The following is a 16,071-nucleotide window of genomic DNA, read 5'->3' on the forward strand; positions in this document are numbered from 1 at the left end:
TTTACTTAACAGTAAGATTTATTGTATATGAACTGAATTCATATATAACAATTTCAAGAACCTTTATTGAATCCAACATTCAAATAGTATCTAAAGGGTGAAGTTCTATTTCAGCAAAAACAAACCATTTTAACAATTCCAAATATAAAAACATTAAAAATTAATTTATTTATAGATAATTTTATCCCCCAATTCTTATGAGTTAATATACTTCATTGCACCAAATAAACTGATAAGGAAGAACATTTGCCTTTTAATCATCTTCTCAAGTGAAAAATTGTATTTTTAAGACAAGTGCCAAATGTCAGGAATCACATTAAATCAGAAAGTATTTATAGGTTTAACATGGTGTAACTAAGGCTCCCAAAACTAAAATCAACAAGCCTAATGTGAAATATGAGTAAAGGTTTAGATGTAAGAATAGTCTATGGTGCCTGACTCCAGAAGGCAAAAAGGCTAAAGGGCCATCAAATACATAAATGAATATTCAGCAGTTTTAAAAAGTTAGGGTGAGTAGTATATTGCAGGCTGTTTCCATTTTAAACTCAAGAGTAGACCAGCTCTCGTCTGGGGCTGATCATGCTTCTGTACCTTTAAAAAAATTTTTTTTTAAAAAGCTTGTCTTTTATTGATGAATTGGGTCCAACAAGGAAATGTTAACTGAAAAAAGCCTCTGAGTCAACTTCTGGTAACGGATGAAGTTATATTTAAATTAAAATTATAGGTTGTGTACTACAGTGCATAAGATTTTGTTTTATACATCTCTACCAGATTTTAAGTTAATCAAAGGAAAACAAAAACTAGCACAATCTGTGTTTCAGTTTGTTAAGTTATAACTTCCACCTGTAAAAATATACATGGGAAAGAGATTTCAGTTATGGTTGCTCTATACATTTAATAATCTGTTTACAAATAGTGCATAGGGGAGAAAATGGATTTATGGCAGAGAATGAAGTCTCAGACTGAAGTGCTGCCCATTCTAACATGCCTGACAGTCTTGTCAGAACACAGCTTGGTAGAGTGGACACAGTCCCCACTTACGTCTCCAGGACACACAGCAGTGGGGTAGGACAGGTGGGGCTCAGGCATTCATATTTACAAGAGCATTTAAACCCATTCTCCTTCAAACAAAAGACATGTTACAAGACCAATTTGGTGTGAAACGTTACAATTCCATGAAACAAAACCAGAGGCAGCCAAGAAGTCCAAGTGAGTTTCTAGCGAGTGCCGTGTTATCTTTGCCTGCAGAGGGGAGTCCAGTGAGCAGCAGCCTGGAGTAGGTGCAGAAGAGAAGCGACCGTGTGCAACCCAATCACTTAAGCTTGTGTTAGAAGGAACGGGGCCATTATTCCAAGTGACGCACCTGAAGTGATAACTGTCGCTTGTAAATAAATAGCAAGTATTTAAAGCAACTTAAAAAAAATCTTTTTCAACTTATTAGTGTTGCTAAAGAGGTGTAGGGTTGAAGCAACAGCCACGTACTGGCCTATAAACAAATGAGCCGACCACCACCGAGAAATCCTGGTCTGCAGCCACACCTTTGTGCAAGAATCCCAGTTAATTGTGAATCGCAGTAGTCCTTACTGTCCTAATGTGGCACCGTTCACATTTTATATGTATCCTTACCATCCCAGGAACGCAGGGAATACAGTCTTAATCTCTGGAGTCAGAATTTTATCTTAAGCTTTCTGGTTCTTCCACTTGAGTGCAGTCATTGTCTGGGTGCTGAGATCCATCCCTCGGAACCGCCTCACTTTGGTTTGCTGCCTGTGAGACGGCATGCCCGGCCTGCTGCTTGGTGCTGCTTACGTCTGGAGGCCCCTGTTCTTCCCCACCAGAGAGAGCTGAGGCCTGTTCTTCCACCTTTTCTAAATCTTCAATATGAGTCACTGAGCTTGTCTCACTAAAGGCATCTGAGCCTCTTAAAGACCTTTTAAAAAGTTTTTGACCTGGAGTGAATTTGAATAAACACACCATTAAAAGACAGAAGATGTTAAAATAAAGTCTTTACTTTAAAAAAGCAAACAAAAAGCTGCTTCATTTAGTAGACAGTGTAGTTAAGATGAAATCCCTGCAAAAGCAATGGAGTCAAGAGGGAGAATTTCGAGCATGAAGAGCTAATTAAAGCAGTCTTAATTAGTGAAAAGTACGGGTTCCAATAAGGAGGAGACCTACCTGGCAGTCTCTGTTTGGTGCGGCTGGCTAACGGGGTAGGAGGCGGAGTGACTCCTGTACCTTGTACCTTAGAAGCGTATGTGAGCTCAGTGGATTCCAAAGAACCTGCCAGTTGAAAACAGCGTGGGCTGGGTGGGAAGGTAAAGGCAGATCACAAGTTCCTGGCAAAGACTGTCTCTAAGTACAAATATGTTAATAACCTTTCAGCTCATCTCTATGGGCTTGTCAGGTTATCAGTGTTAATCGAATCTGCCTCCTTAATTATAGGGGCCCATTTCTTTAAACTCAACCACAAAAGAACATGACTGGGGCATCCTGAGATCCCAGAGTAAGGATACAGTACTCTGAATTCAGATACACTGCCAAAGTCACCTGACCACTCCCTGGAGGACTAGGCCATAACAGAAAAATTGCCTATCTAGTGAGAAATTATTGGATTTTGGTTTCTTTACGGAGGAATAAACTTCTTATCAAATGACCAATGTAGCTGCTACTGTTTGGAGGAAAATGCACAGTCCACATTTCAGAAATCAGAACCCCCCAAAAAGACATATTTTTAAAAAAAACTTTTTTTAAGCAATCGGGGTTAAATAACTTGCTCAAGGTTACACGGCCAGGTGTTTCTGTGTGTGGTGCTGAGTACCTGAGCCCAGGATTCGATCCCAGGTCATCCCAACACTGGGGCCGGTGCTCTTACTCGCTGTGCCACCTGGCCGCCCCCAAAAAGACATATTTTGATAGTATCAACCTAACTAAATTCTGTGGGATTTCTGCAAATTTTCCAGGTCAGAAATCAAGTAATTCAGGAAGGATTACAACAGTCTTTTCCTAATATATACTTGTGAGGAAAAGAGCGACCAAACCCGCCTTTTTCATTTAGGAGACACAAGCCTGCCCTGCTCTGCTTGTCAGAGCTGAGAATCTGCTTTCGAACTCTTCCAACATGCACAGAACAATACAGTCATCTTATAAGGGGGCCCAGCATCGTTGATAGAGAATAGCAAATAGAAAGTATTTCTCTAACTATAATGTGCCCTGAGGGTCGAGCATTTGGCTAAATCTCTCAACATAACAGATTTTGGTAGAAGTTATTTAATCCTACCTGCTGTTAAGTTAAAAGTTCTTCCCTTTTGTGAAGCCTGAACTGGAGAAAACCAGTTCAGTACTGATCCGACAACAGGGATCTGCCGTAACACTCCCTGTGAGACACAACCAAGACCTCAAGGTTAGTTTGGCAATTTTAAGGCTGAGGTAGGAAATTCAATCTGTGGGCTCACCTCTTCCAAAAGGCGCTCCTCATTTGCTTTCTGCAGCTGAACCTGTGCTTCCTGGATTCCTTTCCGAACAACTTCAGTCATGTTTTCTAGTAGCTAATTAAAACCAGAAAAGGCATTGTGTGGTCATAGTTACTAACAAGGTACTGAGGGCATTTTTCAAAGTTGGTTGGTAAAAACTAATTTTGCTTTAACTAAAACTATACAGGGAAAAAACCTATAAAGACCTAAACTTCTCTGCTATTTGATATATTTACTAGAAAATGGGCAGGAGAGACCTAAAATTTTAGACTGGTACTTAAACTTACAATGCCAAGTCAAGGAAAAGGATTCTCACCCCCTGCCTCCTCTACGTTCCTATAAATGCACTGAAAAGGTTACAAGTAACCTGAAGAAAATAACATACCAGAATACACTAAACTGGCACTTTTCAATTTAGGGGGTTGGTTCATTTCTGCAAAGGACTCTAAGTAATATGATGAATGGCTTCCATCACTTTTTCTAAATTAGTTGAAAAATACCAGCTCTTCTGCTATGGTTCCTTTTTTCTCCTCTTGAATGTTTCTGTGACTCAACTGTTTGATTCAGAGAATGAGCCTCAGACCACCTAGGCTACCTCCACATTACCCTCTAGAGGAGCCAGCATCCTTGGCTGCCTGGAAGATCAGACACACAGTTCTAAGCATGGCTGAGGGAGACAACTTCTCTTAGGACTTCGGCCAGCTGCCTTTACAGGGCACAATTCTCTTCTTCCCTTTCTTCCTGTTGCCCCAAACCTGGATCAAAAAACCTTAATCCTGCAAAACTGTCAAAAGGCTGCAAAGAGGAGGGGGGGAAAAGCGGTCTGTTTATCTTACGAACCCTCGAGTTTTCCTCTATTTCTCGGCCTGTGGCTGCAATGGTCTCTATTAACTCAGAAATATCGAGGTCCTCAGTTGCCATTCCAATATAAATACAGTTCTTCTGTCTTCCAAATTCAGGGCCTGAAGAGGAATAAGTAAACCAAATTCCTTAGTTCCACATCATCATCAAATTTTGGCTCTGCTTTTCTCCGTCTTCCCCTGTGTCCGCATTTGGTACCTATCTTTGCTAGTCCATAAACAAAGGACTAACAGAGGGAGCCAGATTGGGGAGTCAGCTTGGCACATGTGATTAGCATTAACTGGGGCATCCAGGAGTGACTTTCATCTGGGAGATGGAGAGCCCACAACAATGTACACACAGAGAAGGGAGATGCAAGACTATGTTTCTGAAAAGAGCTATAGTTTCACCCTAAATTTCTCCTGGCATTGTCCACATCACCTCATGGCTTTAATGGTCAGAATTATTGACTTAAAAAGTAGGAGTTACCCAGTGAAAATGAAAGGTCAGATTCCAGTTCATTTAATTTTTTCAGGATTTCAGTATTGATTTTCTCTACTTCTGCTTCTGCTTTCTCATTAATCTTCTCTTCAATTATGTGTTCATACCTACAAAATCATATCAAATAACAATACTGCAGCCTACATGATATCTTCATATATCACAGTGTTATAAAATATGAACTACTTAACACAGAAATGAAGCCAGGCAACAGGGATGGAAAAAAATCATTTCAAGGATTCTCAAAACCTAAGCACTTTGAGGAATGTAGAAAAGGAAGCACAAGTCCATAAATCTATGCGATCTTAGGAAATTTTAGTTCTCTTGATACCAGAAGTTTAAATATAGTACAATATCAAAAAATTAGAATGTAAGCTCTCTGGGAGTAAAAATTGTTTCATTCTTTGTATTTCTATTCCCAGCACCTACCACAATGTCTAACATTAAAGTAGGTGATTAATAAATGTCTGCTGATTGGTCAAATGGTATATTAGCGTCTCTAGCAATCACAGCCAAAGGTGACAGAAATGCCAGACAAATTTATCATTAGGTCATCTTTCAACTTGGGTTTCTGGGCTATAAAGCAAACATCAGCTGACAGAGAGCGGCCTGTACCTGACTACACCTAAGCCAGGCCAGCCCAAGTCCTCAATGTGCGAGAGGCCTGCCGTCCGTCCCACTTCTTCCTTGAACTCTTCTCGGAGCTGTATTGTACCGGTCAGAACTGGGATCTGAGTTTTTAAGCATTCCACTAGCTGATCAACATCATCTGCTTGGGTTCCTAGAACTGAAAAGGCCCAGAGGTTATCATCAGAAATGTCACAGCAACAGAGACAGATCAAAATACAGAGAACCAACCTTCCCCTTTCACTTCAGAAATGCCCCCACAGAAGTTCCTTGAACATTCAAATAGCTAGAGCTGGAAATTTTTAAAATGCCTAAGTTTACTGAAGGCAGAATAGGAATAGCCTAAAACTATTTTAGAAAGTGGGCATTAGAAAAATAACCCCTGTACCCGAGCCAGGCCTCATTAATGCTGTTATTCCCAGCAAAAGGATGATCAAAATGGATTCACTGTATTTCCCTCTAACCCCACTGCTTTTCCTCAATTCCAGCAAAATAAGGGAAAGGAACAATGGCTTTGGAACCAAAAGGCCTACGTTCAAAGCCACCTTTGTGGCCTTGGCTGAGACACCCAACCTCTCTGGGCCTCAGTCACCTTATCTTGGACCAGATGAGATGTCCTCTGAGGTCCCTGCTAGCCCTAAATTCGCGATCCCTATTTCTGTTAGCAGTCCTACCATTCTCCCCAGAATTCAAGCTTGCTTTTTGCTTTTCCCATAGTCAGTCAGTCATCACAAGTCCTGCCCCCTCTGCCTCCATGATTCTTCTGTACTTTTTTATCGCTGTGGCCCCTCACTCCCCTACTTCAGGCCTTTGTTTCCTCTACCACAGCAACCCAGGCAATCTCCCAGTTCCTAATCACCTTCTCTAATCCACCTCATCCATAGCCCTGATCACACTGTTACCCTTCAAACTCCTTAGCTGCCAGCCTGCCTTTATATACACATCTCACACTACTCAACATGAGCTCTACACTCCAGTTCCACTGGGCTTCCCAAAATTGTAGCACACCTAGGAGCCGAGAGGCCTCAGACATGAAAGGTCCAGAGTAACCTAACCAAAGAAACGTTCCACAAAATCCCAGCAAGTGGCTGCCCTGGTTCTTCTCAAAGACTTCCAGCAAAGGAAGACCCATTACCTCCCAGGGCAGCTCACTCTACTTCGGAATAGTTCTAATCATCAGGAAGTTTTCTTCACAATGGACTTCCATCTGCCCATCCGTAATTTCCATGTACTGCTCAGCTTCAGGGGCCAAGCACAACATGTCTCATCATTCTTCTAGAAGAGGCGTATAAAAAGTAACCAGATATAGGGGCCACTGATCTATATGTAAGGATCTCTGTGGACCACATACTGACTCATGTTATCTCTGTTTCATTGTATTTTATTTATTTTGTTAAACATTTCCCTATCACATTTTAATCTACTTCCAGTCACACTGTAGTGTTGCGGACCACGCATCTGACACCTCTGTTCTACACTACTGAGCCTTCAAATCCTTGAAGAAGAGCTATCCTGTGTCTCCTTAAGTTTTGTGCCTTCTAAGCTAAAAATTCCCCAGTGCCTCCAATCAACCCCTTGCATGGCTTGTTTTCCACCCTCTCCCCATCTTGGTCATCCGCTTCTGAACATGCTCCAGCCTGTCTTTCCCAAAATGTGCTACTGCACAGTCGTACCGACGTGGTCTGATCAGGGTGGGATACAGCAGATCTACTACCTCACTATGCCTCTGCATGTAGCGTGTGATGACAACGTTAGCCTGGGCTTTGTGGCTGCCATGTCACAAAGATGACTCACAACACTAAAGCCTTGCGATCTCTTCGTAGGGTGAGAGGAACGCATCCTACAGTTTTCAGATGTGTGATCTTTGTCCACTCTCGTCTCTTGCATTTGGAATGTCCTACATCCCAATGGTTCAAGTCCCATCCTTTGCCACTTCCTACATCAAGAGCTCTCTAATTTCTCTTTCCCTCTAACAATTTGGAAATGATTTCTTCCTCCACTGCTCTCTCCAGCACTTCCTTTATACCCTGACAATAGTATTGTTTTGTTGTATACATTGTCTTTCTGGAGGTCACACAAGATAACCGACAGAGACAAGGAAGAGACGCAGTGAGACCGAGTGCATTTCATAACCTGCCCTTGTTCTTTTGTGGGCAAATGGATGATGTTTTCTCACCATCAAGGGACTATGTGCAATTTATCCCTTCCTCCCAAAAAAGCGTTCAAACCCTTTCAAGAGGAAGATTCAGAATCATCATAAAATCAGAGTTTGTCAGAAAACGAAACATTGAAGTCACATAAACCTCTAAATCCAAGTGAATGTTGTACCCAATATATGGAGAAGTGAATCAGGAAGGCAGATCCACTCAAACCAAGCTGAAGAAAACTAATGATTCAAACCATCAAACACTGATTACTCTGAGCAGAGCACTCACTCTGTTAGGCCCTGAGAATGAGAAAAAAAAGGCCTTGCTCAAGAAGAAAGGTTGATAAGGAAAAGGGGAGGGAAAGAAACTTGTTATTAGTGCACAGCAAGGTAATGCTTACCAAACTCCGCCAGCCTATCCATTAACCATGAACTCTTGTTATTTCTTCACCAGGACAAAAGCCCCTATACAAGCAGAATTCAGGGGCAGCAGTTACCTGCTGATGTCATGAGGGGGCTGAACCGCACACACGTGCCCTCATCTTCCAGTTCCACGACATCAACTCCACTAGCAGGAACCAGCTGTGCCAGCTGCTCGCCAAGCTGATGGAAACAGGCAGGCCAAGGGGCTGAGCAGAAAGGGGTCATCAGGCCCTCAAGCCCTTTCCTCCCAGCTCGTCCCAGGCAAGGAGCCTTCCAATCCCCATTAGTGCACAGAGGTCAATAAATACCGAGAGGGGGAGGGTTGTTAGCTGTTGTTTAAGAAGGTATATTCATCCTCTCCACACTGTAAGAAATACTCTGCTGCTGGCGATCAGAATCAAGGCCCTCGATGACTAGGCCTATGAGGTTTGACTCCCACAGCTAAACAGACACACACTACTTCCTGGAAATTATTGTCGCTGCTGTTACCATCAGCCTCATCTGATTACTGACGAACTGCTGAACTTACCTTTTTTTTTAAACACTCATTACTTTTATAACCAACACTCACATTTGTGTTTAAAAGCCTCATCAGGCAGACCTCAACTGACATATGGGAAAACTGGGACGGAAGATGGAGAAGCGATCTGTTTAAACCGCACCTGAGCCAAGGGTTAAAAGCAGGCCTGAGCCCAAGGACAACATGCCAGGATCTCTGCAGTAAGTAGTTTTTTGCTACAGATGCAAATTCCTGACAAGCGAAGGAGAAAGGAAGGGAAGAGGCATTTATATGGTGCCCACCATGTGCTAAGGACTTTTACAAAGATCTCATTTGATCCTCACAACAATTCCAGGAGGCAGGTGCTATTATTATCCCCATTTTACAGATGAGGACACTGAGGTTACAGTGACACTGCTAGGAAGTGCCTAAGGCTACTAGCTCCAGGCCCAGTGCTCTACCCACCAAACCAGCAGCTGCCTCAAGCTGCCAAATGACACGGATACTGGCTCACAGATAAAACACGGCAGACAATGTCCCCAGCCTGGAGGACAGGAGCTCCTGAAGAGCAGCAGGCCTGTCTTATTCTCCGTGTGTGTCCCCACCACAGGGCTCTTACCCACTGGTTAAACGTGTCATAGATGTCTCTCTCCTGGCTAGCAGCTGAGGGCTGCATGGTGGGCACTGCTGCTTTATCTGATCCTGAAAAACAGAAAGAAGAGTCACTCCCAGAACAAAATGAAGCTGAGGTCAAAGTAACTGAAGATACCACAACCACACCTAATTCCCATTAACTGAAGTTTCCACATATCTTCATATCAGTTACAATAATCAACAAATATTCAAATCAAGACAGTCCCAGCAGATGCATATACACTGTGCTTTTAATGGATACAGGCCATTTCATCTGATCCTTTCAGGAGTCCTGTGAGATGATCCCCCGAGGTTCAGGAATTGACCGATCCAGCCAAAAACATGCAATTAAGTGGCAGATTTTTTGTTGTAATGAAACAGTAAAAACACAGCCCACTGATTAGGGAATGGCTGAATAATGAATGTAAAGGAATGATGATGATAATAGCTAATACTTCTTTAGTGAGTAAGGAGGGCAAAGCCCTTTCTCTCACTGTACCCTCACAGCAACCCTGGGAATAGGTGCTATGTTTTCCTCATTTTATAGATGAAAAAACTGAAGCAGGCAAAAGATTAAGTGATTGGAAGTATCGCGCAGCTATTAAGTGTCTTGAGACAGGATTTGAACTTAGGCTTTCCCAGATCCAAAGTCAGCATTCTATCCACTTTGCTGCATATTAAACCATAAGAACCAAAAAAGAGGAGGAATTCAAAGAACTATGAGAAGATCTGTCACAAACTGTTAGAGACAGAAGAAAGAGAACTAAGAGAGCAATATACATAATGACTATAATAATACAAATGAAACCAAAAGCCAGAGGCAACCGAATTAAGGTTCAAAATACAATTACTGGGGGCAGCAAGGTGGCACAGTGAATACACACCGACCCTGGAGTCACAAGGACCTGAGTTCAAACGCAGCCTCAGACACTGAACACAAAAAACTAGCCGTGTGACCTTGGGCAAGTCACTTAGTCCCAACTGCCTTCCAAAAAGCACCAAAAAAAAAAAAATACAATTACTAAGACTAGTTCCAGGACATATAATATGTTCCCATCTCACAGTAAGTAGGAGTGGCTCCCAACGCCAAACTTCAAATATACTATCATATCACTGCTGTTTCCATTGGTTTTGCTTCTTTTTCTTTGTTATAAGGGAGGAGACTACTGGGGGATGGAAGCTGGGGATATTATGTTGAGAAATCACTCAAAAAAAAGGTACAAACAGAATTTTAAACAAAAAATAGTGGCAGAGTGCTGTAACTTGAACTTAGGATTGCAAGAGCAGCGACTCTTTCCATCATGCCATGTTACATGTACTATGTATTATGTAGAAAGCCAAGAAATCAATGATGTTCTCATAATTACATTCCATTATAGAGGCATTTTCTTTCAACAAATTCCAGAGAGAAGTCTTACGGTGTAATGTTATCAGACTTAAAATCTACCAAACAACTAGCACTGCCTGGCTGTCTGCTGATGCCATAACTAAACCAATGAAGAACTGCAGAACACTATGATTGCTGGGATAGAGTCATCCTGACTATTATAAATTATGACTAAAGATTGAAATGAGTTGGTTTATATTTTTTATATAGATTATTCAAAGCTGCTCATACTAACTGCCTCTCTAAGCTACTCACCCAAAGTTGAAAGTTCCTTGGAAAATTTGAATACGACCACTGGAGAGGTGAGTTCATCTTCCACCTTAAAACCAAATGTGACATTATCAAGCAATATATTAAAACTACACATAATTAAAGACTGAAATACTGCATTTGCACAACAGACTGAAGCATGCATTTTGTTTACAGAGAAACAAAAGGTTCTAGGTTTGATTTTCCTCATTGTCTAATGAATGGAAAACAAAAGTGATGGTTTTGCTAACTCCCTAAGATTTATGATAACATATTCTAGGCATTTTTCACATATTCTATAACATATTCTAGGCATTTTTCACATATTCTTAATTTTCACAATCTGATTAATTACAATCTCAACTATTAATTTAACGTTTTACTCTAGTTCAATGAAAACCAGGAAGAAATTTCAAAAAGACAAAATAAAAAACATACGTATCCACCGAATTCAATTCTGAAACAAAGGAGCAAGCAGAAGATCACAAAGGGACATGGGGACAAAAAGAAGGCACAGCTTCAGCGAGACTGTGGCCTTAGGGTTTTCGAGCTTCTGCTGGCCTAGGCATGCCCGATGTAAACTCCTCGGAAAAACACATTTACATGAAAGAAGGCTCTTTCTAGAATTCAATGAGTCCTCTTCTGTTCTTCTACAAGCTCCCCTTCCAAAAGGAAGTAGCCCTTAAGGATGGCAATTAGAACAGAATTGCTATGTGTGTCCAAAGTCTAACATACAGATTTTCTAAACCAGAACAAGAAAATGTACCATATTAGCATTTTGATGTGAACTAGCTAATGACATTATTAACAGATTGCAATGCAAACACACGGAAATTTTTATTAAAGTTACATTAAGACAATATAGAAACAACTCATCTTACAAATCATGAACTATTTCAGGTCCTTGAGACTAGTTTGAAGGGTAACTCACAAATAAGTGGGTCCCATACTTTATGGTACTTAAATATGGGAGCAACAGTGCCATAAGGCAGAGGAAGTTGTAAATATGAAACTGCTACAGGGCAGGAAGCATTTCGGAAAGGCTCCATGGGGACAAAAGTGATGGAAGGCATCTTGGAATCGGCCCCTGCCAATCTCGAAGCCCACCTCTCTGCTGGGCCTGATCTGGCAAGAATCTCTTGGAACTTTTTTAAAAAACCTTTCCAGGTTGGAAAGGGAAAAGTACATGAAGCTTCCACCCACTCAACTAGCTCAATGACCCTAATTCGGAAAGTAGTGGGGAGTTACTGCCAAATTCACTAATCTAAACTCAAAAATAATTTTTAAAAACCAAACTAAGGACAAAAGATCTAAAAACAAAACAGGTCAATATAGGACAGAGCCTTTTACAAAACCACCTGCAGAGTAGTTTTTGCTACTTTTAGAAAGACTACCCAGGATCTAAATGCTCTCTTATATACCCCTAACAGTAACATAAAAGGAAAACAACGAGAGAAGGAAAAAGACTTACAGGTTAAGAGACCGTGAAAAGAATTCTGATATAAAATACCTCTTTTCACGGAGGGAGATTTTTTGGATATGTTTTCTTTTAGGTATAGTATTTATAAATTCCTTATGTGGCTGAATTTTATTTTAAAAACTATCAAACCATCACTTTAAACAGAACTAAATCATAACAGGATTTTTAAAAAGAGTACCTAACTCAGTACAACTAGGTTTTAACGTAACTGCCTCACTATGTCATAAATTACACACATGGGACAGCATTCGTAAGTATTAGCACAGCACCTAACATTACTGAAGTTTAAAGTACTTTATGGACTTTGTGTCATACAAACAGTGGAAGTATTTTATTTAATACCGAAGTTTTGATGAAGTCCAGTTTCTTTAAACTTTCCAGCAACCTTTGACTCTGCAAACAAGAAAAAGACTGTATGAATTCATCAACTTAAAATAACATGTAAGAAGTGATTTTTCATAAGAGTCTGTTACAAAAAAGATGAACTCATCCAGATCTCCAATTAAAGGCATTTGTTTATATGCTATTTATGCAATCAAAGTAAAACAAAACTTTGAATGTAATAAAGTCACTCAGTACTTGGCAATTTGCAAATACAACTGTTTATCAGTACCAGAGACTGAACTCCCACCCATCAAACCATCTTAATTTTGATTAAAGTTGACACTTGATACACTCAAGCTAGAAAGATATTTCTAATGAGACACAAAAGTCAGTAGTCACATCTAACATTGCAAATTTATTCAGTAACTCATTCATTCAACAATGATTGATTAAAATATGCAAGGCATATCAGATATGATGGATAGAATATAACAGTAAAGGTATGTTATTTATCTAATAAGAGAGATGAGTGGTATGTACACAAATAAGTACCATAAAAGAGTTGGGTTTGATTTTTTTTTTTTGCTTTTTTGGAGGGGGGAAGGCAGGGCAATTAGGGTTAAGTGACTAGCCCAAGGTCACACAGCTAGTAAGTGTTAGAGTTTGAGGCCAAATTTGAACTCAGGTCCTCCTGTCTCCAGGGTCAATGCTCTGTTCACTATTCCACCTAGCCACCCCAAAAAGAGCTCTAAAGGAAGCCCAAGCCCTATCAATATAATTTTTGCTGGCGTGATCAGGTAAGTCTTGATGGAGATGGTGGAAGATGAGCTAGACCTTCAAAGATAGGCAGGAATTCCAAAAGGCTACTGCTAAATGGTAGGATAGACTCATACAAAATGTACTTTTCATAGGCCCACCACAGAAAAGTAGTTGCTTGATGCGGTTAACTTTTTAATAGTATTAATGGCTATTTTCCCCCCATTTCTCCAAGGGCAATACTTGTTCTGCAGCATAAAGTACCTCTGGATACAAATAATTATACTCAGAATTTGAGAGCTGGAAGCAAGCTCAGTACGTCCAACTGACCTACGCCTGAAAGCAATCTTCCTTGTAACACACCCAACAAGGATCCAGTGTCTGCTAGAAGACCTCCAATGGAGGGAAGCCCACTATCCCTCAAGGCAACCCTTAGTGCAAGAGAACCAGAAGAGGTCAAGTAGGTCAACCAATACTTTTACAGATAAGAAAACTAACTTCAAGTGGGAAAGCGCGGCCAAAGTGCACAGCATGCTAGTAACTGGGCCAGAGCCTGGCTCTTCCAATTTCCAGTCCACATCAGTGCCTACATGCACTAACCATCTGATAATAATCATAAGCAGTATGCCTGTTTTGTATGCAGTAAGTGCTCAATATGTTTATTTGGCTTGTTGAAAAAATAGAATTAAAGAAAATTTTGAGTTTAAATCGTGTTTTCAGAAGAGAAAAGAACCCATAAGTACCTTTGTGTTTCCCAAGGACCCCCTTCCCAACACCACACAGAGGTTCTTTATTACATTAGAACCAATGAGCCTGAATGGAACTTTCCCCAAGTCGTCCAGCCCTTCGTCTGTTTTGAATTTTACAGAATTTATTTTTGGAACATTTTTCTTGGCATCTTATTATTATTATTTAAATATCTCGTGTAACCATCGTCTCTTCAAGTGGATTATAAAGTCGATGAAAGCAGGTATTACGTCTTATATGTGTCTACATGTCCCTGTAATATGTACCTGGCAGTGCCATGTACACTTCATGGCTTATTAAGCACTTTCTTTACACCTCTGAGAAAAGAGGCCACCCAAGTATCGTCCTTCGTTTACAGATGACGAGCTTAAGGCTCAGATAGGCTGAATACTTTGCCAATAGATACAGTTTGAAATGATCCACTAGGCTCTGAACCCAAAGCTCCTCACTCCAGGTAAGAGCACCAGTAATTCTTGGCCTAGGTCTCCTAATTCTAAATCAAGTGCTTTCTCCATTCCACTACACTGCCTTTTATGTTTGTTTTGAATTAAAAAAAAAAATTCTGAATTTAACATGCCAAATAAAAGGAGCATTTAAATGTATGTGACAGAAAAATAGAATTACTCATGAAATTGTGGGACTCTATTGAGTAGAAATTGATTTTCTTTTTTTTAAATCACCACTTTCTCCGAATTCCCTCCACCCCCTCCCACAGAACCATCCATCCCATATGGCAAATAGTATTTTTTTTAGAGAGGAAATAAGAAATTCAGCACAACTGATCAATATACTGAAAATATGTGGAATGTGTAACACTTGTAGGCCTCCCACCTCCAAAAGGTGGTGGCTTAGGGGTGTCCTCTCATCTTTTGATCTTTATAATCTGGTTACATTTGCTTTTGATTTTGGGGGTGTGTAGTTGTTTCCATTTACACTGTCATATTCACTGTGTATGTTGTTTTCTTTACTGTTTACTTCACTCTGCACTGGAAAGGCTAGACCAACTGACAACCCCACCACCAGTAGTCCATCAGTCTTTCCAACAGCCTCTCCAACAACTGTCATTTCCTTTTTTTGTTGTCTTTGATAATCTGATGGAGGGGAGACGGAATCTCAGAGTTGTTTTAATTTGAATTTCTCTATCAGGGATCTGGAACACTTTTTCATATGGTTGTTGACAGCATGAATTTCTTCCTCTGAAAATAGCTTGTTCATAACCTTTAACCATTTACCTACTAGGGCACACTGCCTTCTAAAGGATTTTATTTTCTCATGTTCATTTATAAATGGCTTTATGAAGCTTGTAATCTATACACCCAGTTTGGGCTAAGTCTAAAGTTTCTTTAACTCCATTTACTCAACAAACATTTATTGAGCATTCACTATCTTACCAAATTAGCAATTAGATCATTACTCCAGATCTCATAAACATTTTAGATTCGGTCTCAGCTTTTGCTTTCAAGGATGTGCTAAGCTGTGGTGACCTTAGGGACCTGGTGGCTACTGTCATCATCCTCATTTTATCATTTCCTCTTGTCCAATGGGAATTAAAAAGCTCCCTACTGAATGCCTGTACATTCCCCAAATACACGAAGCTACTATGGCAACATGCTAACCAGCCTTTGTAAATGATCTTCATGAAAAGGTCTTCTAAGAACTGTTTTACTTTGATATACTATCAGAGAGAAATTTTTTTTTTAAGTATTGGGTTTAAAAAAATTAAAGCAATATTGAGTCTCAGTTATTTCTGATGTATGAAGAAACTCTCACAATCATAAAACAAAGGGCTACTGCCACAACAATATGAAACACTGAGAGGTAGTTTTCCATACTTTACATACCTACATGAAGAAAACTTCCTTAATAATCTGTTATAAACTACCAAAAATGTGCCTTTAAAGCCACTGCTCCAGGTGGAAATAAGAAAAATGCTTATGTCAGGGCTTATAATAGACTAGAGTTTTTTCCTAGAAAATTTTCAGCTAAGGA

The 16,071-nt window shown here is 40.3% G+C and overlaps 1 protein-coding gene across 3 annotated transcripts in view; it reads right to left on the minus strand.

The window, feature by feature from the left end:
* PDXDC1 (pyridoxal dependent decarboxylase domain containing 1) overlaps positions 1-16,071 on the minus strand; it is a 58,382-nt gene continuing 42,311 nt past the window's right edge. For 2 of the 3 annotated variants that reach the window (XM_069086353.1, XM_069086364.1), the window contains 11 exons: positions 12,598-12,648; positions 10,782-10,845; positions 9,126-9,208; positions 8,082-8,187; positions 5,427-5,598; positions 4,800-4,918; positions 4,311-4,432; positions 3,453-3,545; positions 3,278-3,374; positions 2,176-2,280; positions 1-1,949 (listed from right to left, as the gene is read on the minus strand). In XM_069086353.1, coding sequence (XP_068942454.1) covers positions 1,675-1,949; positions 2,176-2,280; positions 3,278-3,374; positions 3,453-3,545; positions 4,311-4,432; positions 4,800-4,918; positions 5,427-5,598; positions 8,082-8,187; positions 9,126-9,208; positions 10,782-10,845; positions 12,598-12,648 — 1,287 coding nt within the window. In that variant the 3' untranslated portion in view covers positions 1-1,674. Of the gene's footprint in view, positions 1,950-2,175; positions 2,304-3,277; positions 3,375-3,452; positions 3,546-4,310; positions 4,433-4,799; positions 4,919-5,426; positions 5,599-8,081; positions 8,188-9,125; positions 9,209-10,781; positions 10,846-12,597; positions 12,649-16,071 lie in introns of all 3 variants that reach the window. The other variant, XM_069086372.1, reaches the window with a different exon arrangement.

Source organism: Petaurus breviceps, unplaced genomic scaffold, assembly GCF_028583685.1.
Source record: "Petaurus breviceps papuanus isolate PSGF00001 unplaced genomic scaffold, PetGlider_PUasm1.0 118, whole genome shotgun sequence".
NCBI classification, from domain to species: domain Eukaryota; kingdom Metazoa; phylum Chordata; class Mammalia; order Diprotodontia; family Petauridae; genus Petaurus; species Petaurus breviceps.